General features: G+C 52.6%; 1 protein-coding gene across 1 annotated transcript; it reads right to left on the bottom strand.

Moving 5' to 3' along the window:
• Window positions 5,853–14,848, bottom strand: RFLNB (refilin B). The gene is made up of 3 exons (XM_003131818.4): window positions 14,540–14,848; window positions 11,693–11,802; window positions 5,853–9,247 (listed from the first exon to the last, which is right to left on the bottom strand). Exons 1-3 carry the CDS (start codon window positions 14,756–14,758, stop codon window positions 8,917–8,919), a joined length of 660 nt encoding a protein of 219 aa, XP_003131866.1. The 5' UTR covers window positions 14,759–14,848; the 3' UTR covers window positions 5,853–8,916.

Here is a 24,510-nt window from a genome sequence, read left to right as displayed (position 1 = left end):
GAATCAGAGCCTGTAGTTTAACAAGCTCCCCAGGTGATTCCCATGCACGTTGATGTTTGAGAAGCCCCAGTGATTGGGAGGCAATTTCCCAGATCCCTCAGGAGCCTGTGCATTTGTGAGCTGAGTCCCTGGATGCCTTGGTTCTTTCGAAGGACGTTGGTGTGACCAATAGCCTTGGAAGATCTTGTGGTTTTTGATCCCGAAGCTCACCATCCCTCTCCTGTAACAGACCCTTCATGTCCTAGTGCCCCCGGCCCCTCTGCTTCACCCCATGGGAACTGAGGCTCTGGAAACCCATGACCAAACGCTGGGTCTCTAGCTATTGCTGTGGCTCTGAACCCATCTTTTCTCCCACCCAAGAGTCTCATGGCTTCAGCCAACATCCATGGAAGCGTGGAGGCTAAGGTGTTAGCTGGCAAAGAGTAAAAGCTCAAACCCTACACAGGTCTCCACATAATGACCATTTAACCCTCTGGCTTCTCTACACTTAAATCACCAGAAACGGGAGTTCCTGTTGTGGCACAGGGGAAATGAATCCGACTAGGAACCATGGGGCTGTGGATTTGATCCCTGGCCCCGCTCAGTGGGTTAAGGATCTGGCATTGCTGTGAGCTGTGGTGTAGGTCGCAGACAAGGCTTGGATCCTGCGTTGCTGTGGCTGTGGTGTAGGCCGGCAGCTATAGCTCTGATTAGACCCCTAGCCTGAGAACCTCCACATGCTGCAGGTACAGCCCTAAAAAGACAAAAAAAAAAAAAAAAAAAAATCGCCGGAAAGGTTTCTTTGCTTTTACCCTGGTTTTAGTGCCTGTATCCCAGAGAAGGTGTGTCATACTGCAGTCTTCCCTTTTTGAAACTGAGTGGCTACAAATGAATACATGAACAAAATAAAGGAAATAACTCGATTAAAGGAATTTTTGGACCCTTCCTGCTTTGCAAGAACTCTGGAAACAGTGGGGCTGGCATTTGGAGCATTCGGTTGGTGGCGCTTGCCAGCTTAATTACCCATCCTAAGCCCCAGGGCTTTCAGAGAAAAGCAGTAATTTGTAATTACCAGCAATTGGCTTGACACACCCAGGACCCCGGCACTCTCATTCTGAAAAAAGAAGCCAGCAAATGCAAAGAACAGAAACCTCCCACCAAAAAAAAAAAAAAAAAAAAAAAAAAAAAAAAAAGCCCCCTGATGCACCGATGACTTGATTCAAAGCCCGCCCTACCATGAGGTTGACAGTGGTATTCACGGTGCCACCAGTGAAAAGCAATGTCATCTCTTAGACAGGTCCAGGTCCATTCCTACTACCACCAAGAGCTGCAGTTCTCTGCTGTCCAGCACAGGGAACTCTATCTAGTCACTGGGACGGAACATGATAGAGGATAATGTGAGCAAAAGAATGTATATCTATGTATGACTGGGTCGCTTTTGCTGTACAGCGGAAATCGACAGAACACTGTAAATCAACTGTAATAGAAAAAAATCAAAAATCTTAAAAAAAAGAAAGAAAGAAAGAAAGAAAAAGTAGCTGCAGTTCTCCAAAAATCAGGCATGGGGAGTTCCCGTCGTGGCGCAGTGGTTAACGAATCCGACTAGGAACCATGAGGTTGCGGGTTCGATCCCTGCCCTTGCTCAGTGGGTTAAGGATCCAGCGTGCCGTGAGCTGTGGTGTGTGTCGCAGACGAGGCTCAGATCCCGCATCGCTGTGGCTGTGGCGTAGGCCTGTGGCTACAGCTCCGATTTGACCCCTAACCTGGGAACCTCCATATGCCGCGGGAGTGGCCCAAGAAATGGCAAAAAGACAAAAAATAAATAAAAAATAAATAAATAAATAAATAAATCAGGCATGGTTATCTCTTGGGAACATAGAGGTGATTTTTTTTTTCTGATTTTCATTTTTTTTTACTTTTTAAATTATAGTTGATTAACAAAGCTCTATTTTTTCTGATTTTTAAAAATAGGCCCTTATCACTTGTATCCTAGAAACGTTATTAAAGATATACTTTCCCCAATTTTTTAATATGGAAAATTTCAAATATATACAAAGTACACATAGCGTAATGAAACCCCATGTACCGTCACCCAGTTTCTAGAATTTTCATCTTCCACCATTCTTGTTTCATTTCTATCCCCACCCAATCCCCCCTCCTCATTATTGACGGTTCTCTTTTCTTTGAGGAGAAATTACATTAGAATGCAATTTACAGATCTAAATTGTCCAATTTTGACAAACTACCCAAGCAACCCACCCTCATCCCGGTATGAAACATTTCCTTCTCCAAAGGAAATCTCCTCACATCACTGCCAAGTCACCCACACCTTGGCAATCACTGCTATTTCACCATAATTTGTTTCTATTTCGTAAGAATATTATTCCCTTTCCTCTGACTTTGGGTTAAACTTGCGTCTTAAGGCAGAAATTGCCATAGGGGGCGCTAGGGGTGGGACCCTCTTCCTGCAGCTACTTCAGGCCCCTTCCTTTTTCTTTTAGCCTTTCAACATGTGTGTCATCAACTCTGTATGAAACCTTCTCTGCTGGAAACATCTTGTGTGGTTTTGGTTTTCCTGATTGGACTCCAACTGTTATACATTTAAACTGGCATTCCTTTCCTTTTTTTAAAATTTATTTAAAAATTTAATGTTTAAAGGTTTTGTTTTATTGTAGTTGATTTACATTTGTTAATTACTGCTGAACAGCAAAGTGATTCAGATATATATCTATATCTCCTTTTTCATATTCTTTTCCATTATGGTTGATTAGAAGATATTGAATATAGTTCTCTGGGCCATGCAGTAGGACCTGGTGTGTTTATCCATCCTGTACATAAGAGCTTGCATCGGCTCATCCCAAACTCTCAGTGCATCCCTCCCTCACTGGTCTCCCCTTTGGCAACCGGGGCAACCACAAGTCTGTTTTCTATATCTGTGAGCGAAACTAGCATTTCTTAAAGTGCATTAGAAAAAACACTAGTTAAGTCCTATGAAATTCATAGGGGTTCTTTGGTGTGAGATTTGAAAATGCCATGTACTACATCTTCCCTTTTGAAGATGCTCAATGCCTGGTACCACATGAAAGGCGAGGGTAGATGACGCTGCAGCAACAACTCACTGCTTCTGTAGCCTCCATGTTCAGAGCATGGTTCTCCGATCCATTGACCTGAGCCCTGGCCATGCATCTTCCTTTGGCCAACAGAAAGAGGGTGGGTGTAACAGGGTGCCAGCTCCTCGTGTAGACCTTAAGAGGTATTGTATGTTTCTACCTGCTCCTCTGGGAGCTTTTAAGAATGTGACCTTTCCAGTCTGCTTCAGAGACAAGGGGAACAATCGTGAAATCCACACCTAGCCTTGGGGAGAAATGCCCTATCAGACATGAAAGTTAGGAAAAAAAATGCTGGAGTTCCCATCGTGGCTCTGTGGTTAACAAACCCAACTAGTATCCACGAAGACACAGGTTCCATCCCTGGCCTCACTCGGTGGGTTAAGGATCCAGCACTGCCATGAGTTGTGGGTGTGGGTCACAGATGCAGCTGGGGTCTGGCATTACTGTGGCTGTGGCATAGGCTGACAGCTACAGGTCCAGTTGGACCCCTAGCCTGGTACCCTCCATATGCCATGCATGTGGCCCTAAAAAGACAAAAGATGAAAAAAAAGAAAGGAAGAAAAATGCTTAGTGCTATATGTCACTGTGATTTTGTGATGGCTGTTACACACTAAGAGCTGACTGACACAAGGATTTCAAGGAGCCTGCGATAAACACGTTTAGCCCATTCACCTTTCATTTCCCCAAACGTATTTGATCACGGAACCTTATTTTATTCCATAGAAAGCACTTTGGGAAAGAGTGATATAAACAAACCACTTGGTAATGATTATATTCCAAAATAAAATTATTAGAATTTAATTTTTTTTTTTTTGTCTTTTGTCGTTTGTTGTTGTTGTTGTTGCTATTTCTTGGGCTGCTCCCGCGGCATATGGAGGTTCCCAGGCCAGGGGTTGAATCGGAGCTGTAGCCACCGGCCTATGCCACAGCCACAGCAACGCGGGATCCGAGCCGCGTCTGCAACCTACACCACAGCTCACGGCCACGCCGGATCGTTAACCCACTGAGCAAGGGCAGGGACCGAACCCGCAACCTCATGGTTCCTAGTCGGATTCGTTAACCACTGCGCCACAACGGGAACTCCTAGAATTTAATTTTAACAAAAGGCATTTCATGCAAAGGGGGTCAACACCTAATCAACAGAGTTATTTACCTCTTAAATTCTTGGGAAGTACACCAAAAAGGCTTTCTAAGATCATATTGCTACTGATTATATCTACTGCTCTTTCTCTTGAGGGCACCAGCTCAATCTGAACACTTAGGTTGGACAAAATGAAAGAGTATTAGCTTCAACACGCTTTTGCCCCCTCTCTCCACAAACACACCCAAACGCACATTATTTCTTTAATCTCACATGCCTTAAATATTTTTCCATCAAAACCTTACAACTGCTGATTAGCTCATTCATTTTACGGAAAATTTACATCCTATAACCTAATTGGCAAAATTAGCCATCATTGTCATCTCAATCAGCCAACTTAGACAATTTCCACCACCAAGAGACTGGCCTTTAAAACGTACTTGTCAGAGTTCCCTTGTGGCTCAAGGGGTTTAGAATCTGGTAGGGCGTCCATGAGGATGTGGGTTCCGCCAATGGCCTCGCTCAGTGGGTTCGGGATCCCGTGATGCCACAGCTGCAGCGTAGGTCGCTTTTGCTGCATAAGGTCAACTCGGATCTGTGGCGGCTGTGGCTGTGGCTGCGGATATTCGACCAACTAGACCCCCAGCCTGGGGACGTCCAGGTGCCATAGATGCGGCCGCTAAAAAAAAAAGGGGGGGGGGTTGTGAGAATGATAACCTGCATTCCTGGGACATGTTTATTTCTGAGTTATAACTCAAAGACGAATGATAAGGCCATGGTAAGGCCAGAGCCTGGCCATGAATTTAAGGCTGGAAGAAAGAAGACGCCTTCACTTTCGGTAGCTCTTACGGATCTTCTCTTCGCTTTGCCCAAAGGGACTCTTCCTCGGGGATGACAACTGTTTGAGACCAAAAGATGTGGGTGGTCACAGGGAGCGTCCTCAATCCGCCAGCCTCACTTTACTAGAGGCGGGGACCCACGTTGCTTCCACCCCCCCACATCTATGTGCAGGAGTTTGCAAACAGCCGCGAAGCCTGCCCTGGGTCCCGGAGGCCAGACACCATGTTTCTAGCTGTCCCTTTGTTCTAACTACAGGTTTCTCCAGCCCAGAGCAGAATAGCACAGCAATTCGCTGGGGCTCAGGCCTGCATCTCTTCTGCAAAGTGGGAAGAAGGCCATTTGAAAGGGGAGGTGGGAGGGGGCTGGCCTGACAGGGCTGCTCACAGGTGCATCTCAGGGCAGATGGGTTTTACGAAAGAGTACCCATCGGATCTGGGAACAAAACCCTTAAAGCTACCCGTGCCCAGGAATCCCTTGGACAATCTCATCCCCCGGGAGAATGCATACACCCGTCAGAAGTGCTATTTTTTTGGTTGTTGTTGACCGTACCCAGGGCAAATGGAAGTCCTCCAGCCAGGGAACGAATCCCAGCCACAGCTGCAAACTACACCACAGCTGTGGCAACGCCAGATCCTTGAGCCAGGCCGGGGCAATTGAACCCAAGCCTCTGTAGAGACCCATGATCCTGCAGCCAGATCCTTAACCCACTGAGCCATAGCAGAAACTCCCAGAAGTACTATTAATACATAATTATCTTAAAATTTCTCAAGAAGAGCAGGTGTTTTTCTCATTTTTCTTAACCAGACAATGGTTTTATTTTTAAAAAGGGAGGCATCTCCAAGTTTTTTTAAAAGATAATTTATTATTAAATGAAGAAGTCATAAAGCAAAATGGAGGGGGACAGTTGCCAAAGATAAATTTAAAAAGTCATTTTCATCAAATACTATTCCTAAGGTTAGAAACAGGACAAGTATCAAATGGAATACTGATTCTTTTTAAAAGATCTGTGATTTCAAAAGAGAATTTTCTCTGAAAAACAAATCATCCTTATTACATAAATGACATAATTTAAGAGTCTGAGAAAAAAGACTTTTTAATTCATAAGTAAACGGTAGTTCCCAGACACGCTTAGGAATGTTTGTATTTAATTGGTGGGGTCTTTAAAAAAAAAATCACTGCTTCCACCTTGCAAACCAATACGACTCCACCACTGATGGACGTCACTCCATCCACCTGCCCTGTCCCTTTGTGTCTTCACACACACCCTTTCCTGCACTTTCAGCAAAGCAGACTTGGAGAAAAAGGATTGGAACGAACTACAATCAAGTCCCTAGTGAATAACTTAACAAAATCTGCTCTTCCACTCACATGACACACCTGCAATCGCTCACGACTTACTTTACTGATACATTTCATATCCAAAAATCTCATCTGTGCATATCCAGTGGGCTGTGTTCCAAGGCCATGTTCTCCCACCCTCGTCTCCCCCCTCGTGGGGGCCGTGCCACTCACAACACTGCTCTGAGCTCATCCAGTGCCCCCCCCGCAAGCCAAAGCAAAACCTTGAGAATTCTCTTACCATAGTTTTGTTTTGTTTGGGGCCTCACCCGCAGCATTTAGAAGTTTCCAGGCCAGAGACTGAACCCAAGCCACAGCTGTGACTGCAGTGACTCAGTCCTTAACCCACTGAGCCACCAGGGAACTCCATCTCTTACCATAAATATTACATTTACCATTCATCTTAAATGACAAGATGATGAAATCAGAAAAGTCCACATTCATCAATAATGCCTGTGCAATTTTCTTTTCTTAACACAGGAGGCGTCTGCTGCTCTTCATGATGACAGGCGACTCTGGGGTCCTGGGGTGCCCCCTCGAGGGGTCCCTGTTGAGCTTCACCCTAACAAACGGGACCACGGAGCCGCTTGCAGGATCCACTGAAGGGATGCTTCTGAGCAGGTGCAGGACGGACTGAACACTATTAAATCTGAAGAGGACAGCAGACGACTTGGCCCGCAGGCCTCTGATGACGCTAAACGACAGGTGTCACCATCACACCTGGTCTCCTCAGAACAAAAGTTCCCGCCTGCCGTGGCTCCAGGGTACCCACCGAGCTATCAAGTCTGCCTGCAGGACCGATGGGAGCCGTCAGCAGAAGCCCAGAGACACAGCGTATGTCGGAGCTTCCGGACTCGGCGAGCCCCAAGCCCTTGTCACAATGTGGATGGATCCAAAGGGAACAGCCACGGCCTGTTCTTTCCAACATCAGAGGAGCAAAAGCCACCCGCCACTTGGCTTTACTCAAAACCCACGGGGATGGGCAGGAGGAAGAACGGGCCGGGGGAGGTGGGGCAGGCAGGAGGCTGAAGGCCGGGCCCAGCCTGCATCCCGGCTTCTGCAGGATTCACAGACTCGCTTCTGGACCCAGCCAACACCAACACTTACACAAACCCCAACGCCGAGCCGCGCACAGACACCACGGCGCCCAGGCTTCGGGGTTTGATGTGCAACACTCCCTCTGCTGAATGCACCGTTGCATCACCTGGGCTGGGGGCGGGGGGCAGAGGTCCTTAGACCTCAGGCGCCAGCAGAATTCCTCGGCAGCGCTGGCCCAAGGGCGCTGGAAGGACACCCACCTCGATGAACCAGATCACCAGCAACACCTACAGCCGCCTCCTCCCAGAGGGTGTCCAGTCCCGGGGTGTGGCCAGCGGCTCCCACCGTGAGGGACACCCCCTGGTGGGGTCCCCCCCAGCATGTGGTTTTCCCTAAGCAGTCTTTCAAAATAGGCCCTTTCTGGCCAGGGGGCCCTCGGCTCTGTTTCGCCTCATGAAAAAAAATAGGAAAGAATTTGGAAACCCCAAAATACATATCAGGAGAGTTACACAAGCCTGTGGAGACATTACCAGATGCCAAGGGTTCAAGGCGCTTCGCCAGGGCCTGTGCTTGGGACCCACCCGAGGAAGGAACTGGAACCAGGCCACCACCCCCAAACCCGGCCATCAGTTGACCTGATCCCTGTGTAGCTGTGAGGTCAGGGGGAACCTTTTCTTTTTTCTTTTTTTCCTTTTTTTTTTTGGAAAGCCTTCATATATTATGGTTTGGGGTTTTTTGATATCGCAAAAAAGATTTAGAGAATTCCAAGCGTTTCGGTTAACAGGAAATCCAAATGGAAATAAAAAAGAAAAAGAAAAGAAACAGAATGGAACTCAATTCTCTGCAGATTGAACCCATATGGGTGTCACAGCTCACTGAATTAGCACCACTCTCGCAGCAGTGAGGACACCCGGGGCTGAAATTTCTTCAAATTCACTTTTTCCATCTCAGAGATTTTGTTCCACGCTCTTCCTCAGACAAACTGACCAACGGAAGGGCTCCCCCACCTCCGTATTTCAAATCGGGGCCCTTTTCCTTTGGCTCTAGCTATCCTTTTACTTCCTCATGAAATTGGGACTCTGGGAAAGCTATGTAGCAGCAGACGAGGAAACACACCCCTTCGAAAAACAATGCGAGAGCTCCCGCTGTGGTGCAGCGGATCGGTGCTGCTCTGAGCACTGGGATGCAGATTTGACCCCCCAGCCCGGCAGAGTGGGTTAAGGATCTGGCGTTGCCCCAGCTGCCGTGTAGGTCACAACTGTGGCTCAGATCTGATCCCTGGCCCGGGAACTCCATATGCCACGGGGCGGCCGAAACAAACAAACAAAAATAACAAAATTTGAAGGGAAAAAAAAAAAAAAAGGTAAAAACCAAAATCTCTTTCTCATTGGAAGATACTGTGATGTTTTTTCTTCTGGGCTTAGACGAATCTCTGGGTCAGACGCTCCCGGGGCTGGCATGACCAGCAAGGGCAGCCTGGCCCAAGCCGACCAGGACGGGACGGCCGGTCCAGCCCCCAGCCTGCCCCAGTCAGCTCTCATCCGACAGGTAGTCGCCGCCCGCGAACTCCGCGGCTTCCAGCTCCACGCTGGACAGGAACCTCCTCAGGGTCTTGCGGCAGTTGTAATCCAGGGTGGTGGTGTAGACGGTCTTGGGGTACTTGGGGTAAACGATGGTGGTGCTGAGGAACCGGCTGGGCTTGTGCCGGGGCTCGAAGTGCACCTCGGCCTTGTAGTTGCGCCACGTGCACCTGGGGATGCAGGTGATGGTCTGGCTGCAGGAGGCCACGGCCAGGCCCAGCGGCAGGTGGACGTCGTCAATGAAGTGCCGCTCAGAGTCGTACTTGACCGAGGACGTGTACCTGGGCGGGAGACACAAGGCAGCATGAAGCCGCTCCTCTGAGCTGGGGGCACGGGGGTCCCCCCTGTGACCTTGACCCTTGGGATGCGGTGACTCCAGGGAGAAGCCACACAGGGTTCAGGACGTGCTCCCTGTGTTGGGGGGGGGACGGCTGTCCTAAGCACTTTACTTCCAGGGTCTCGTTTAATCTGCCCCACAATCCTGGGAAGAGAAATCAGGAGCAGAGGTCACGGTCAGGGTGTGAGGGAGCTGGGGGGCTGGGACGCACAGCAGACCTGCAGGAACCCAGGCTTCCCCGAAACTCACTCACGGCTCCTCAGGGCAGGTGCAGCCCAGGGAGTCGGCGCCACGCACTTAAGCTTTGAGATCTTCGCCAAGTAACTGAGCCCCAAACCTGAGTTGCCCCTTCCTGAAACAAGCGCCCCGTCTCCCTGCAGAGGGTGTGAACACACAGCAACGCGATGGGCGATAAGTATTCCACAACCAGGCGGACAGTCCATCGGCGTGAGGTTTCTCCGTCCCCTGATGTGAACCATCAGCCCTTTAATGAGAGAATGAGGGAACCCGGGCCTCCTGAGTGCTGGTTCCGAATGCCCGGTGATGCCAAATACTTGTACCCTGTCCACCCTGGCCTTCAGTTTGGAGACCCCTCAAACCCGGGGACCCCGAGACCTGACCTTATCTATCAAAGCCAATTACAGGCTCGATTTCCATAAAATAAATGAACACCCACATTCCTCAGCGGCTACTTTCTTATGTTTTAAAAAGTCCTTCCTGGAGACGTGTGGTTGCCAAGGGGGCCGGGGGAGGGAGCGGGATGGACGGGGAGGTTGGGGTTAGAAGCTGCGAACTATTTATTTAGAACCGATAAGCAATGAGGTCCTGCTGTACAGCTCCGGGAACTATATTCACTCGCTTGGGACAGAACGTGATGGAAGATGGCATGAGAAAAAGAATGCATGTATATGCACGACAGCATCATTATGCTGAACAGCAGAAATGGGCACAACACTCAGTCGACTATAACAAAAAAAGAAACAAAGGTGAAAAAAAATACATAAAAGTCTTTCTTGGGCAATTTGGGAGTTAATTTTTTTTGGCCAAGCCCTTGGCATGAGGAAGTTCCCAGGCCAGGGATTGAACCCTCGGCATAGCAGCAACATAGCAGCCGCTGCAGTCCCCAGATCCCTAACCTGCTGCAGCACAAGGGAACGCCTGCATTGTTTTTTTTTTTTTTTTTGGAAGCAAAGCATGAATTCATTTCACTTCCTAATTATTGCATCTTCATAGAAACTAAACCCTGTACAATCCTCACACATGGAACAGCACTGGCCAGCCCCGACCCCCCACCAGCCCCGACCCCCTGGTCAGGGAGAAAGGGTCAGCCCTCTCTTCAAAACGAGTCCGATGGAAACATCTATCTCCTGCGCAAATAGGTTAAGAGGCCGGTGGAGGCAAATGTCATGAAGTCACGTCCCCATTTTGTTCAAAATACAAGCGTCTCGGGAATAAAAGGCCGAACTGCTCACCTCCAGAGCAGGGAGCCTCCTTTGTCCTGTGTCAAAGGGCCCTTTGTGTTCAGGCAACGGAAACTCCAGCTATAAAACCACCAGCTACCAAAAGTAAAATTCCTCTCTCTAGAAAGACCTATCTTTAACGGAGCCCCTCAGTGGATCTCTGCCCCCACAGGGTCCTGGATGAGATCAATTCCCTGAGGAAGAATGGTTCTTGCCCAGTGAAATCAGCGCCTGAGACAAGGTCACAGCACCTGGAAGGTACGGTGGGGTGGGGTGGGGGTGCGGAGATGTGGGAAGCGACTTCGGGAGGGAGGAATGACTTTATCGCAAAGTGTTAAATACCCATGGCCATCAGAGATGAAGGGCAAGGGGCAAGATGCAGGACTTAATGTATGGCATGATCTCGTTGTATCTTTTTTTTTTTTTTTTAAGGGCCACACCCGAAGCATATGGACGTTCCCAAGCTAGGGGTGGAATCAGAGCTGCAGCTGCTGGCTTACACCACAGCCACAGCAAAACGGGATCCGAGCCGAGTCTGTGACCTACACCCCAGCTCATGGCAACACCAGATTCTTAACCCACTGAGTGAGGCCAGGGATCGAACCTGCATCCTCATGAATACTCGTCAGGTTCTCAACCCACTGAGCCACAAGGGGAAGTCCTCCTTATTTTTTTTTTTTTTTAAATAAAAAAAAAAAGAAGCACAAAATGAAAAAAATAAATAAATAAAAAAATAAATAAATAAATAAGTGTACACATATCCAAATGGTTAGAATACAGAAAAAGCATCCCAGGAGCACCCACCAAACTTTAACAGTCTTTGGCATAATTTTGTAACTGACTATTTTTTTTAACAACAGGCATATATGACTGGAACACAACATGAAAATAAACAGAAAGAAAATGGAATCAGGGCCCACCACACTTACCTTACTTCCATCGGTGGTAAGGGGTCAAACTCCACTCCTTCGCCAAAGGACAGTGGGCATAACCTGGGCGAGCAGCCGGAGGCCAGGGGGTTGGGGAGGGAAGCCGGAGCCTATGAGGACGGAAAATGCACCCTGAGTTAGAGCACAGGCCCCCTGAGGCCGTCCCCACAGAAGGTCCTGGCTCTCGCCTCCACCTGATTTGCGTCTCCCTCCTCACCTGCCCGGGGAAGATGCTAGAGAGGGGCTGACCCACGCCTGGGAAGGGCCCTGCACAGGGTGCTGAGAGGCCTGTTCAAATCCCAGGTGTATCATACATGTGCTGTGTGCCCTGCCCTCGGCAGTCACATCCTATCCCTGTGACCTTACCTGCACACCCAGGCGTGTCCCCTGCCATTGATGGGGTTTTTTGGAAGGATGAAAAGAGGAAAGAAATTCGAGCTCAGGGTCATGACCGTAGCCAGACCCCGAGGCCACCACATCATCCCGCAGAGAGGCGGTGTCACGGGGCCTGGAGCCGGGGCCTGGCTATCAGAGCCTTCAATTAGGCGCCCCCCGACCCTGTCATTGTCTCAGCAATGCTTCAGCAAAGGCCAAAACAAACAAAAAGAAATGCCACCCGGGATTTTTCTACCCTGAAGACTCAGTCCAACTCCCCCCACATCCCCTCCCTCTGGGGCGGACAGCAACGCTCAGCCCAGATGGAGCAGTCTGCAAACCCTCGGTTAAGACGAACGCCAGAAAGTTCTCTATGTCACCCTCCACTATCCAGAAAACTCAAAGAATCAGAGCACAGCATCCCAGCCGTGCACCACCTTCCAACAGGGTCAGAGCATCGGGCTTTCTGCTTCACCAAGCAGCCGGAGCAAGGGGGCCCATCCTCCACACAGGTGCGAGTTTTTTGCCCCATCCGACTGGAATCAGGGCTGCTGTGTTAAGCAGGCAGCTCTTTGGGTTCCTGGGAGCTGTCGCTTTCTTTGCTGATTTGAGAGAAGGACCTACACTTGGGCCAAGGTGTGGTGGTGGCAGCCCCGCCTCCATGTCTTCCAGGAAGCAGGCATTTCTGGAAGGTTGCCTCTAAGACGCTTATGTGACCAGGACAAGGTGTCAGGTGGGGCCACAGGGTGGACATGCAAAAGCCAGAAGGGACCAGGTAGATCAGAGAGAGAGAGGCAGGGGTCCTCAGGGTACCAACCTCAGCACCCTCGAGGGGAAAGGGGAGCAAGTCCCCACTGGGCTTGAACTCAGGGCAGTGGGGGGAGAGGGAAAGGTGTGGGCACGGCTGCAGCAGAGCTTTAGAAAAACTATAGCAGTGACAGTGGGCCCTGCTCTGCTCCCAGCTCTCTGGCTGCCACACCCCTCCCCTAACCTGGGGTGGACGGGCATCTTCCTGGCAGCCCTGGGGGCTGCAGGATGACACGGCCACCAAGAGGAGGTGGGTGACTCCCAGCACTCACAGAACAGCCTGCCAGCTATCCACACAGGCATTCTGTGTGGCTTCTTTTGCCCCTGGCTTCTCTCCTCTCTCACCGCTGCCCACCCAATAGACACCCCCTGAGCAGAGACCTTCCTCCAGTGCGGGCTGGGGGTGGGGCAGGCAGCAGGAGTGACCACGGACACAACAAGGTGTCACCAGGGCAAGGGGCGAAGCCATGGCCTCTGGCCTGGCTCTGGGCAGCATCGAGGAAGAAGACTTCCCAGAGAAGGTGACAGGTCTGCCACTGAAAGGCCAGCAGGGGGTGGACAGGTGAAAAAGCCAGCTGGGTGTTGGGAGAGGGAGAAGGGGGTGGCCTGGGAGGGGAAAGGCACGGCCAGGTGGTGGGAGCAGCAGCAGAGGCCCCCCGAGCGTGTATCTGCCTGTGGTCAGCGGATGTGGAAGATGAGGCTAGAAAGGGCCAGAGGGCCAAGGCTCTGAAGGCCAAGGTGAAGCAAGTGCTGCCTTCTAATGGACATGAGAGAAGGCACTGCTGTCCCCCTAGAGACAGGATCAGTGGTCAAGAATTCCACACACCATCAAAGTAGGTGAGTCCCTAAGGAGCGGCAGCTCCACTGACTCCTTCCTCCAGGGGAGCGGGCTGTAAATACCCCTCCTCGAGGGGGAGGGGGCAGGCTCCGAGCCCCACTTTGAGCTTGACTGTAGGCAGGATGTGGCCTCCTCTGAGCACCAGGCAAAAGCAATAAACAACGCCACCTGAGCAATTCCGAAGGTAAAAGGGACCTGTGTTTGTTTTTTTCTTTAAATAACAATTTTAAAATAAAAGGATTCATTTTTTAACGTTTCCACCCACCTAAAGGCCTCCCACCCATCATGTGCCAGACAAGGGTTAGGTGACAGGACAAGAGGGGCCTCTCCAAGACCACTGAAAGTTTCCCAAGGCAGGCTCCCTTCGCTCTCCGAATCGGGGAGGCCGAGCACACCCCCTTCCCGAGACGGGCCAGGAGGGGGCAGGCCCGCTGGAGCCACCAGGGCGGGGTCAAAGGCCGGGGGTGCCTGGAGTTCTCTCTCTGGGTCCCAGGACCCCTCCAGCCCCGCCAAATCAGTAATGCGGCCCAGCCGCAGCCTGGCAGCCCCGGAGGCCACCACCCCGAAGGGAGAGGCAGCGGCTTGAGTCTCTCGGGGCTCCCGCGCCTCCCAGGCGATGACAATTTTCCAGCCACCGGCTCCAGCTGGCCAGGCTCTCGCCGCGCTCCCTCCCCGGGCTCCCGGCGCTGGCCATGCCGTCCCGACGGCGGGTGGCGGCGCCGACAGCGCGTCCCGGGCGGGCCGACAGGACGGCCAGGGGGTCTCCGGGGCCCGGGCGCCGGGGAATGGAAAGGATCGGAGGAAGGGGCCCAGGCGGGGCCACTCACCGGGGCCGCGGGGGTTGTCGCCGCGTCGGGCTCCAGCGCCCCGGGGGCGGGCGCGCGCTCCCCCCCGGCGCCGCCGCCGCCCCCCGCCGCCGCGAGCGCCCAGTGGCTGGGGCTGGGGCTGGGGGGCAGCCCCGAGTCCGGACTGTCCAGGACGCCGTCGCCCTTCTTCTTCGTGTCCACGAGCTCCGGCACATCCTGCAGACTCAGCCGGCCCACCATGGCGGTGCGCGCGGCGGGGCCGGGGCCGCTGCCCGCCGGCCGCCCTCCCTGCCCGCTGCCCGCAGCCCGCAGCCCGCGCGCCGTCCGGGTCTGCAGCCCGCGGGGCTCCTGGCCCCGCCCCCGGCCCCGCCCCGGCCGCCCGCGGGTCCGACCCGCCCGCCCGCAGTGGCAGAGCCCCCAGGCCGGCGCCAGGGGCCGCTGCGCTCCCGCTGTGCGCCGCCAGCAGCTCAGCCTGCCCGGAGCGGCGGATCCCCGGCGAGGGGGTCCCCGGGCCGAACCCTTGCTCTGCCCAGCCCACAGCCCCGCCGCAAGCGGACACGCGGCCCCGCTCACACTGGGCCTCGAGGACGCCTTGTCCCCCCTACCCCGGCCCAGCGGGCGCTAACACCCCGAGCCCTGGCGTCGGGGGGCAGCCAGAGGAGAGCCCCGGCCCGCAGAGGCCCGGGGGGCCGGCCGAACCCAGAGAGCAAACAACTGGAAATTATTAATAGTTAATGAGTCTCGTTTGGTTCCAGCCGCCTCTTGGCTCAGCCAGCCGGCCTCTCAGTCGGTTTCTGGCTCTCATTTCTGCCCCGGAGGAAAAGAGCGCCTACTCCGTTTATCCTCAGGGAGCTCCCAGGGGAGAGGGGGGCGCACATCACTTCCTGGCCTGGGTGCGTAGCTGAACAGGCCATGGCCACACTGGGCAGGGAAATTCTGTGTGGGCGCAGACTGGACTTGGAACCAGATGCGCAGGCTCAGCAGGCTGCTCACCCGCTCTCTGAAGGGCCACCAGGGGCTCCCTGGTGGGGGGCGGTCACAGCTTTTCAGACGGGGGGGGGGGGGGGGGGCTGCTCCCTTCCTCCTTAGATTGACAGAGCAGCCCTATTTGAGTGGGAATTCATGCAGTAGTAGAACCGGGCTGTTCTCAAAAAAAAAAAAAAAAAAAAAAACCTAGAAAAATGTTTCTTACACATACCGCCCTGATTATCAGTAAGTATAGGAAGTCCCCACCCCGCCACTAGCCACCCTACCCTGGTGGGGGTTTCTAATGGCCCTTCAGCTAAGCCTCAAGCTGGAGCTGTGCCTGACCTAGCTGGCAGGTGCCAACTCTGGAGAGGAGAAATGCCCAGGGCTGGGGACGTCCCTGGCCAGATGAGAGGTGAGCCCTGCGCAGTCCCCACCATGATAGCCCAGTCTGTGTCCTTGCAAAAAACAAAGGATGCTTGTCCTGCTTGGGACCCGATGAAGTCCGAATTTAGAGCAAGTGAATGTTTGATATCTGCTGTCGAAGCTCAGCCCCCTACCCTCCTCACTCTTTGCTTGCAGGTAAAGAAACAGAGAAGGGGAGTTCCCGTCATGGCGCAGTGGTTGACGAATCCAACTAGGAACCGTAAGGTTGCGGGTTCGATCCCTGCCTCGCTCAGTGGGTTAAGGATCCGGCGTTGCCATGAGCTGTGGTGTAGGTTGCAGACACGGCTCTGATCCTGCATTACTGTGGCTGTGGCGTAGGCCGGCGGCTACAGCTCCAATTAGACCCCTAGCCTGGGAACCTCCATATGCCACGGGAGCAGCCCTGGAAAAGGCAAAAAGACAAAAAGAAAAAAACAGAGAAGGAACTCAACTTGCCCCAAGTCACACAGCTGCTACAAGGCAGCTTGCTGTAACAGGAAGCCCAGGGCCATCGCTTTCGTGGCCAATAAAACCTGGTACGTGCCTGTGTGCTGTGGGAATAGGATTCGAAATCAAGGCTGCACAGTCCTGGATCGGAGGGTCGTGCAAGGATGTCCTGTAATCAGTGGGTCTTAGACACTGAACCAACTATGCAGCCACACTTCCCTACCCCTGGTGGCCTCACCAAATGCACACCCCAGGCTCCCCACCCCAATCTGGGGCATCACAGGAGGGATCTAAGAACTTCCTGTGGAAAGGTGGTCTGCTGGCAGTGGGAGGACTCGGCGCCCACCCAAGATCCCAGGAACTCTTCCCTAAGCCTGACCAGAGGCAAAAGGTGTCCAGGAAGATAGACTGCAGTTGCTCCAAGTCACTGGTGGCCTTCAAGGACATCAGGAGGAGGAGGATAGGACTGAGGAAGGCCAGCGGCTAGGCAGTGCAGCGCTGGCTCCATCCAGGCTTGGAGCAGTTTCAATTGCCTTGGAGGGATCTCCTCCTGGAGTCCAGGAGGAGGCCTGCAGAGCCACCTTCTGAGGGGAGCTCTGAGGGGTTCGATTATTCACATTCTGACAAAGATCCATGGAGACATCAGAGTGGCCAAAGAAGACAAGGGAGAACGAGGTTGCCACATTTGGAGGGTCCAGGCGGGTCAAGGGGACACCTTTGAGGCATCCCCTTCCTCCTTGGCACTGGGGTCACCAAGCCCAGGACTTTACACAGGCATTGTGGCCATCAAGCTGGACCCAGGAAGCATCTATGTACCGAGCTCCATCCTAGGAGAATTCTGTTCATCCCCAAGGCAAGCTCTCCCCAGCTCCAGAGGGGCATCTCAGCTTTACACAGAGATCAGAGCATCCTCAGGCCTCAGGACAATTGCCAAGGGGCTCTCTAAGTGTAACATGATGGCACACCATGGGCCCCTTCCTTACAGAGAAGCCCAGCACTGATCCACACACAAGAAACAGGGACGGGAGCTTGCAGAGAATTCAGCCCGGGGACCAGATGCTGATGGTGAAGCAGAGGTGGAGCCCATGGTCCCAGGCAGATTCCCCTGGACCACTCAGGCGCCCCTTCCCCAATAAGCTACAGCGAAGTCTTCCCCTCCCCTCAGTCAGAACTCTGCTGAGCCAGCCAAAAGACAGCTGGGACCCAGGTTTGTCCTCTCTTGTCTAGACTAACAAGATAGATGGATGGAGCTGATAGACGCTGCATGGGTTCAGAGGAGAGCATGGAGGGCACACCTGGCCTGGCCCAGGCATCCTGCTTGCACCTGCATCGCAGTGAACTCATGGCAGATGAGACAGCGGAGATGAGCAGAGGTGTTCCTGCCATAGGAACCATCCAACTTCAACCTGCCCACGGGTTCTCCTGGGTAGTAGAGCAGGGGGACTTCCTTTGTAACCTCCTGGGAGCCGTGCAGCTCAGACCCTGGAAGTCAGCTGCATTTCTTTGGCCGTAAGCAGTGCATCTGCACTGCAGATCCACTGTAGTCCTTTGAAAGAGCCCCATGCCCTGGACTCCTCATTGTCCTACATCTTAGTTCAGATTGTTGTCCAAGGAATGTTTCTTTTTTTTTTTTTTTTTTTTTTTTGCTTTTTAGGGCCTCACCCGCAGCATGTGGAGGTTCCCAGGCTAGGGGTCCAATCAGAGCTATAGCTGCCCGCCTAAGCCACAGCCACAGCCACGGCAGATCTGAGCCACATCTGCAACTTACACCACAGATCAGGACAACGCCGTATCCTTAACCCACTGAGCAAGGCCAGGGATGGAACCTGCAACCTCATGGTTCCTAGTCAGATTCCTTTCCCTTGTACCACAATGGGAACTCCCAAAGGATATTTCTTTAAAAAACAACAAAACTCCAATCAAAGCTTGGGAAAGAAAACCGATTCCACTTTACCCCCCTCCCAGTCTAGCTTCGAAGATAGACCTTCTTTTGAGGAGCATCTGGGACACACCTAGAAATCAGGGGTGAGTTGCACAAAAGGAGACCTGGAGCCTGCATAAGAGTGGCCTCATCTCAAAGCTGTACTTTCAGAGCAGCCATTGTCTCCTGCCTGGACCATGGAGACTGGTGTCCTCACGGGACTTGGCTTCTGGCCGGAGGCCTCTGCTGGCAGGGTCTGAGGAATAAAGCTGCGGAACAATGAAGGCCAATTCGGCATTTTCCCTTTTTCTCCACTAAATTAAAGCTGATGCCCAAATGGGAGTTGAGTCAGACGAGAGCAGGGCAGGACCCCCACAAGGGCTGCTGCTTATTGTTTTTGGAACAGCTTGTCTTCAGTAAACCCAGCCAGACAGAGGATTAAAAACACTGCCGGCTCCAGTGTGCTGGCTCGTGCCCCGGGCCCAAGGCACCTTGCAGTCCCAGCCCCTGGGTCTCCGTGTTCTGCAATTTACGATGCAATGGATTTGCCTTCATGGGCACCCATGTCAACCACAATACCTTTTTTTTTTTTTTTTAAATAACACAGTTTTTTCCCTTAAATATTTAAAATTAAGGTGATCGTTTTCAAAAAGCCATATTTGATAGAGAAAGGAGCTGAGGCGTTCCTGTTGTGGCTCAGTGGAAACAAACCCCGCTAGTATCCATGAGGGTGCAGGTTCAATCTCTGGCCTCGCTCAGTGTGTTAAAGATCCAGCGTTGTTGTGACCTGCTAGCACGGTCCGAGCTTGGATTCGGCATTGCTGTGGCTGTGGCTGTGGCTGTGGCTGTGGCTGGCAGCTGCAGCTTGGATTCCACCCCTAGCCTGGGAACCTCCATATGCCACAGGTGCGTGCCCCCACCCCCAAAATAGGAAGGAACTGAATTTAAAAGATGTACTCAGGAATTTCCTGGTGGCTTAGCGGGTTAAGGATCTGGTGTTGTCCCTGCTGTGGCACAGGCTTGATCCCCGGCCCAGGAATTTCTGCATGCCGTGGGTGTGGCAAAAAAAAAAAAAAAGATGTACTCAGACACAAGATAGTGCACAGGAGTCTGCACGCACGTGGCAGTGAGGTTGGTTCACAATTCTGTGCCCCTGGGACTCACTAAGGTGCTCATGAACCACAGTGAGACTGGGGACACCAAAGTCGACAATTTCAGAGTGAAGTGGGCCCCAGGGAACAGGCTGGCTCCTTCCCTGACCTCTCACTGGGAGATCACCAGGCCAGGGGGAGAGGTGGGATCTGGCCTGGCCCGGGGGTGACACTGACCCAGACAACCGAATGTACCCTGGGGGTGGAGTCAGGCTGGCGAGCCCGTGTGGGGAACCCCACATCCCCGTCAAGTGTAGGCTCCGCCCTTGAGGCTTCCTATTTGTAAGCTGAGAGCTATTCTCCCAAACGCTCCCTAGTTACACAGAGAAAGGGCCTCGGCCTCTGCAAAATAAAACCCAGATGGGATTTTGCAAAGAGCTGGGGCACATGGCCTGGTTGGAACGGCATCAATACACTTGCACTCCTGGCTCCGTTCTACGTATTCACACTGGACAAGGACTTGCAGCCCAGAAAAATAGCCCTTAGCTGAGCAATGGAAGTTAAGACCCTTGGCTCCTTGGGTGAAAGGTGTGATAGAGGGTGTGGGGGGGACAGGGGCTGATCTGCATGGACACTCTCCAAAGGCAGCTTCCAGCTGTGCTGTGTCTCAGGACCTCAGTGGGGTGGGGCGGGGCGCGTGCAAGGACTCGATGGAGAGCGGGAGCCGAAGGCAGCCAGCTGGCTCCACTGCCCTTCCCTGGAGCCACTGCCGCTGGAGTGCATTCCTCTCCTACCCCAAATGCAAAGCAGGTTGCTACCCACCCCCAACGCCCCCTGGACCCTGGGGCGGAGGCAGCTGTGGTTTGCAGTTACGTGCTGCTGGGAACTCCTGATCCTTGCTGAAGACATACATGTGCCTTTGAAGAAAGGTTTTTTCAGTTTTGAGTCTCTACTGAAAATTGGCCAGAGGTGGGGAAAGAATTTGGGGTGAAAGGAGTGGCCCAGGGAAAAAATTCTGTGCATCTCATGTTTTCCCAGGTCGTATCAGCTGGGGGTTAACTGGAAATTTATTGCCTCTTCCCTTGAACTTCTGCAGGATGAGCCCAACCAATGACAAGTACTTCTGGAAATCTCTGAGGCTGTCTCTCTCATGCTCATAAATAAATCTGGTCAGACACACAGGATGCCTGGTATTAATTTTCTTTTCCTTTTCCTGCACCCACTGCGTCTGGTTCTGCTAAGGTGGGTGACAGCGCCCCACAGGCTGCCCCTGCGGAGACCACCATCAGCCCCACCAAGCACTCAGGGAGAGGCTGCGGTCACGCCCCTGCTGTGGGTACCCGGTGCTGGGGCCGGGGGAGGGCCCCGGGGCCTTTCGCCCCTTCTGCTGATGTTTCTAGGGTGGTCCTGAAGCGGTGTGGCTTCCTCTGTGCCTGCCGCCCACCCTGGATTCAACTTGAACCCTGCAGGGCTGTGCCAGGAGACAAATAGTAAAACAAGCAAGCAAAATAAAAAACGCTCTGAATTCCAAATCCCTCTCCCCTGAGCCAGGCTTACCTTTCTTGTCCCCTCTCTTTAGATTTGTCTAAGACGCCCCCAAATCACTCTTGCAAAGAGGGCCTCTCGACCTGAGGATGATGGGGATACTCAATTTCCGTCCCAGCTGGGACCCCTGTCCCACCAGACGCATCAAACATCACCTGACTCCCATCTCATCAGCTTGCTTTTCAAAGACTGAAAGGTAGACTCTGCCACTTCCAGGGTGACTTTTTAGCATCAAGTCTGTCTGTCACCTGAGAAAGGACCCTCTGTTGTTAGCAGGCTGGGCTAGCAGCAGAGATTTCTAGAATGTCAGACATCATCATCTTACAAGCCCCAAGACAGGGCACAATGCTTACCTGTTCCACAGGCTTGTGATAGAAAGAGCGCTTAATAGCTGCTCAGCCACGCCTTCCATCTCACACGGACATGAGGGAACCCGGGCTTTGTGCTGCTGGTTGAAAAGTGGTCAGCAGACATCTCAGTCTTGTTCGCCAGAATTCATTTCACTCTACTCCCAAGGCTGACAGGTCTCACCAAAATCTGCTTTGGGTTAGAGTTTGGGGGGTTGTCTGTGCTATCCCACTAGACCCGTTCATTCAACCAGCACCCACCAAGGACCTACACTGTGCGAGGCAGAGTGTAGGAGCACAAAGGGAGCTTCACGGGCCTGAGGGAGAGACGGTGTGAAGCTTGGGGAGAGTCTCCTAGAAGGAGTGACACCTGTGCAGACATGAGAGCATCCAACAAGGAGTCGGCAGGCAAAGGAGGGAGTGGCCGCTACTTCAGGCAGAAGGAGGAGCACGGCAAAGGCTGGGAGCTCTGACGGCCTCTGCTTATCCCTGAGCAGGAGACCCTTAGCATCCTCCTGGCCAAACACCCCCTGCCCTGCTTCATGGTCAACCTTGGGAGATCTTTGGTGGCTGTACCCAGGAACGCCCGATTGCCTCAGGGAACAAAGGGTGTGTTGGAATCCAAACAGGTCCCCTTCAGTCTGCCTGATGCTCTTGGACCAGGTCTTCAGAGCCCTCTTGGCAGAGCTTTGGTGGTCATCGTTCTCCCTGGCTTAGATCCACTGGGTGGAGAGCGGTGCAGACCCGACCAGGGCCCCAAGTCCAACCCCTTCTGGAGTCGCCTAGCTCCATTCCCTGACATGCCTCCTGCAAAGCTGTGGCACTGCTGACAGAGGTGGCTGGTTTAGTCCAGCTGTGCCCCTGGGTGGAAATGCCATGTTGAGGACATGGTGAAGAGCTGTTACTTCTCCTTTTGCACTTGCAGTGGGTAACATTTTGTGACTATGTACCCTGGCATACAAAATTTAATGCTTTATACATTTTTTAGAAACTCAAAAGCTCAAAGTAGCTCATAAGCTCCCAATTTCCCTCAAGGCTGTAAACGCATCTTGCCAAATCGGTATCGTTCTTATGTTCTGGGAAGTGACCAGCGGCTCTTGGGTTGTTATGACTCTTGTCCTTCCCTTTCGCCTGGGGGGCCTCAGGGGAGGCTCCCATCACATCCCAGTAGCAAGGATGGGTCGGCTGGTGGGGAGGGCCTGGTCCAGGGTCATCACCCCACCTCTCTGGTCCCTCATGAGGTATAACTTGCTCTGCTTGGCCAGGGAATGCCACCCTCTGCTTCGAGGTGCTAGGCCACCTGATCTGCATCTTCGGGTCCCGCCTGAAGTCCCTTCCAGCAAGCTGGCCTTTTCATTCATTACTTCTGGGCGCTCAGGGAGCTTGGGAGCCACCCCTCCTGTGATGGGGTGTGAGGGACTCTGCGAACTGTGCCCCCTTGGCCTATCTGGCTGGACCACACTCGCAGACACTCTTTCTTCTCCTTGGGGTCTTGTCAAACATCTCACTTCTCTACAGGGGTCTGCAGGATCCCAGGTCAATCACTGGAAGGCTGACAATGCTTTTTTTTTTTTTTTTTGCTTTTTAGGGCTTTACCCAAGGCATACGGAAGTTCCTGGGCCAGGGGCTGAATCAGAGCTGCAGCTATCGGCCACAGCCACAGTCACAGCAAGGCCAGATCCGAGCCGTGTCTGCGACCTACAACGCAGCTCATGGCAACGCTGGATCCTTAACTCACTGAGTGAGGCCAGGGATCAAAGTCACATCCCACATCCTCATGGATACTAATCTGGTTCCTAACCTACTGAGCCACAACAGGAACTCCCAGACAACAGCTTTTAGATCAAATTTCCCTCAAATTTATGGAGTTTGCTCTTATACTGGGGCTCAACCCAGAGTGGTGGGGTTCTGGATTTCTTCTCAGTGAACTTCCAGTCTTTAAACCAAGTCATATTCCCTCCAGTTTTTCCTTTCCTCTCTGCTGGTCAGAATCCCGCCCCCCCTTATTTTTTCTTTTTGCTTTTTACGGCTGCACCCATGGCACATGGACGTTCCCAGGCTAGGGATCGAATTGGAGCTGTAGCTGCTGGCCTACACCATAGCCACAGCCACAGCAATGCGGGATCCGTGCTGCATCTGCAACACACACCACAGCTCACGGCAACGCCGGATCCTTGACCCACTGAGCAAGGCAGGGATCGAACCTGCATCCTCGTGGTTACTAGCTGGATTCTTTTCCACTGAGCCACGACAGGAACGCCTTCCCCTTTTTTATGAAGAAAAAAAAAAAAAAAAGTTTGTGTCCAGATGCACTGTCCCTATGATAATGGTGTGGACTGTATGCCAAGTCCTCCAGAACTTGGCTCTTAAAATGTAAAGGTCCACTGTTAGAATAAGGAATGAAACTGAAACAGACGCCATTCCAACAAGTCTTGGCTTTCAAGACCTTCTTCTCTATTATAGAGTCACAAAGTCTCTACAGGTGTTTGGAAACTAGGAATTCGAGCTGGAGGGCAGTGCGTACAGGGAGGCCTGCCTGCGGATGGAGCGCTGGGGAGGCCGGGGGTCGGAGATAACGACTAGGAAGGATGCTCAACTGAATATCCAGCTCTCACCTCTCCACATACACAAAGGATGACTGCTGCTCTCATGAGCAAATGAACAAAGCGTGTCCTCCAGGAGCCCTGACCATGAGAGAAGTCGTATGTCTTTTACTCAGTTAGAAAGTTTTCTTGCAGCAAGACACAGCACTGGTTGGGTCACAGTGGGTTTTGTGCAATGAAAACCAAAGGGGAACTTCTGTTTACTGGGTTTCTACAGATAGAACTGCAACTACATCCTGTAGATCAAGGAGCAGGAAAAAACATCGAGGGTGGCGAGGCGGGTACAGGCATATGCATGGCTGACGGGCGTGTGCTGCAAAACAGTCTTTGTCAAGGGCATTTTGGCAAGAGCTGGTAACGTTTCTAATGTGCATGCCCTTTTGTGATTGTGTGTGTCTTTTTAGGGCCGCACCTGAGGCATGTGGAGGTTCCCAGGCTAGGGGTCGAATCAGAGCTGTAGCCACTGGCCTATGCCACAGCCATGGCAACTCAGGATCCGAGCCGCATCTGTGACCTACACCACAGCTCATGGCAATGCCAGATCCTTTACCCACTGAGCAAGGCCAGGGATCGAACCTGTGTCCTCATGGATGCTCATGAGATTTGTTTTTGCTGAGCCCTAACGGGAACTCCTGCTATGCGTGCC

Source organism: Sus scrofa, chromosome 12 (genome assembly GCF_000003025.6).
Source record: "Sus scrofa isolate TJ Tabasco breed Duroc chromosome 12, Sscrofa11.1, whole genome shotgun sequence".
NCBI lineage: Eukaryota > Metazoa > Chordata > Mammalia > Artiodactyla > Suidae > Sus > Sus scrofa.
The sequence above is the reverse complement of the archived record's forward strand: the minus strand, read 5'-3'. Positions and strand labels throughout refer to the sequence as shown.

Coding starts and splice junctions, on each gene's coding strand:
- RFLNB (XM_003131818.4), bottom strand. CDS start 14,758: ATGGTGGGCCGGCTGAGTCTGCAGGATGTGCCGGAGCTCGTGGACACG. Junction 11,803..14,539: donor CGACAACCCCCGCGGCCCCG/GTGAGTGGCCCC, acceptor CCGTCCTCATAG/GCTCCGGCTTCCCTCCCCAA. Junction 9,248..11,692: donor TTACCACCGATGGAAGTAAG/GTAAGTGTGGTG, acceptor TCTCCCGCCCAG/GTACACGTCCTCGGTCAAGT.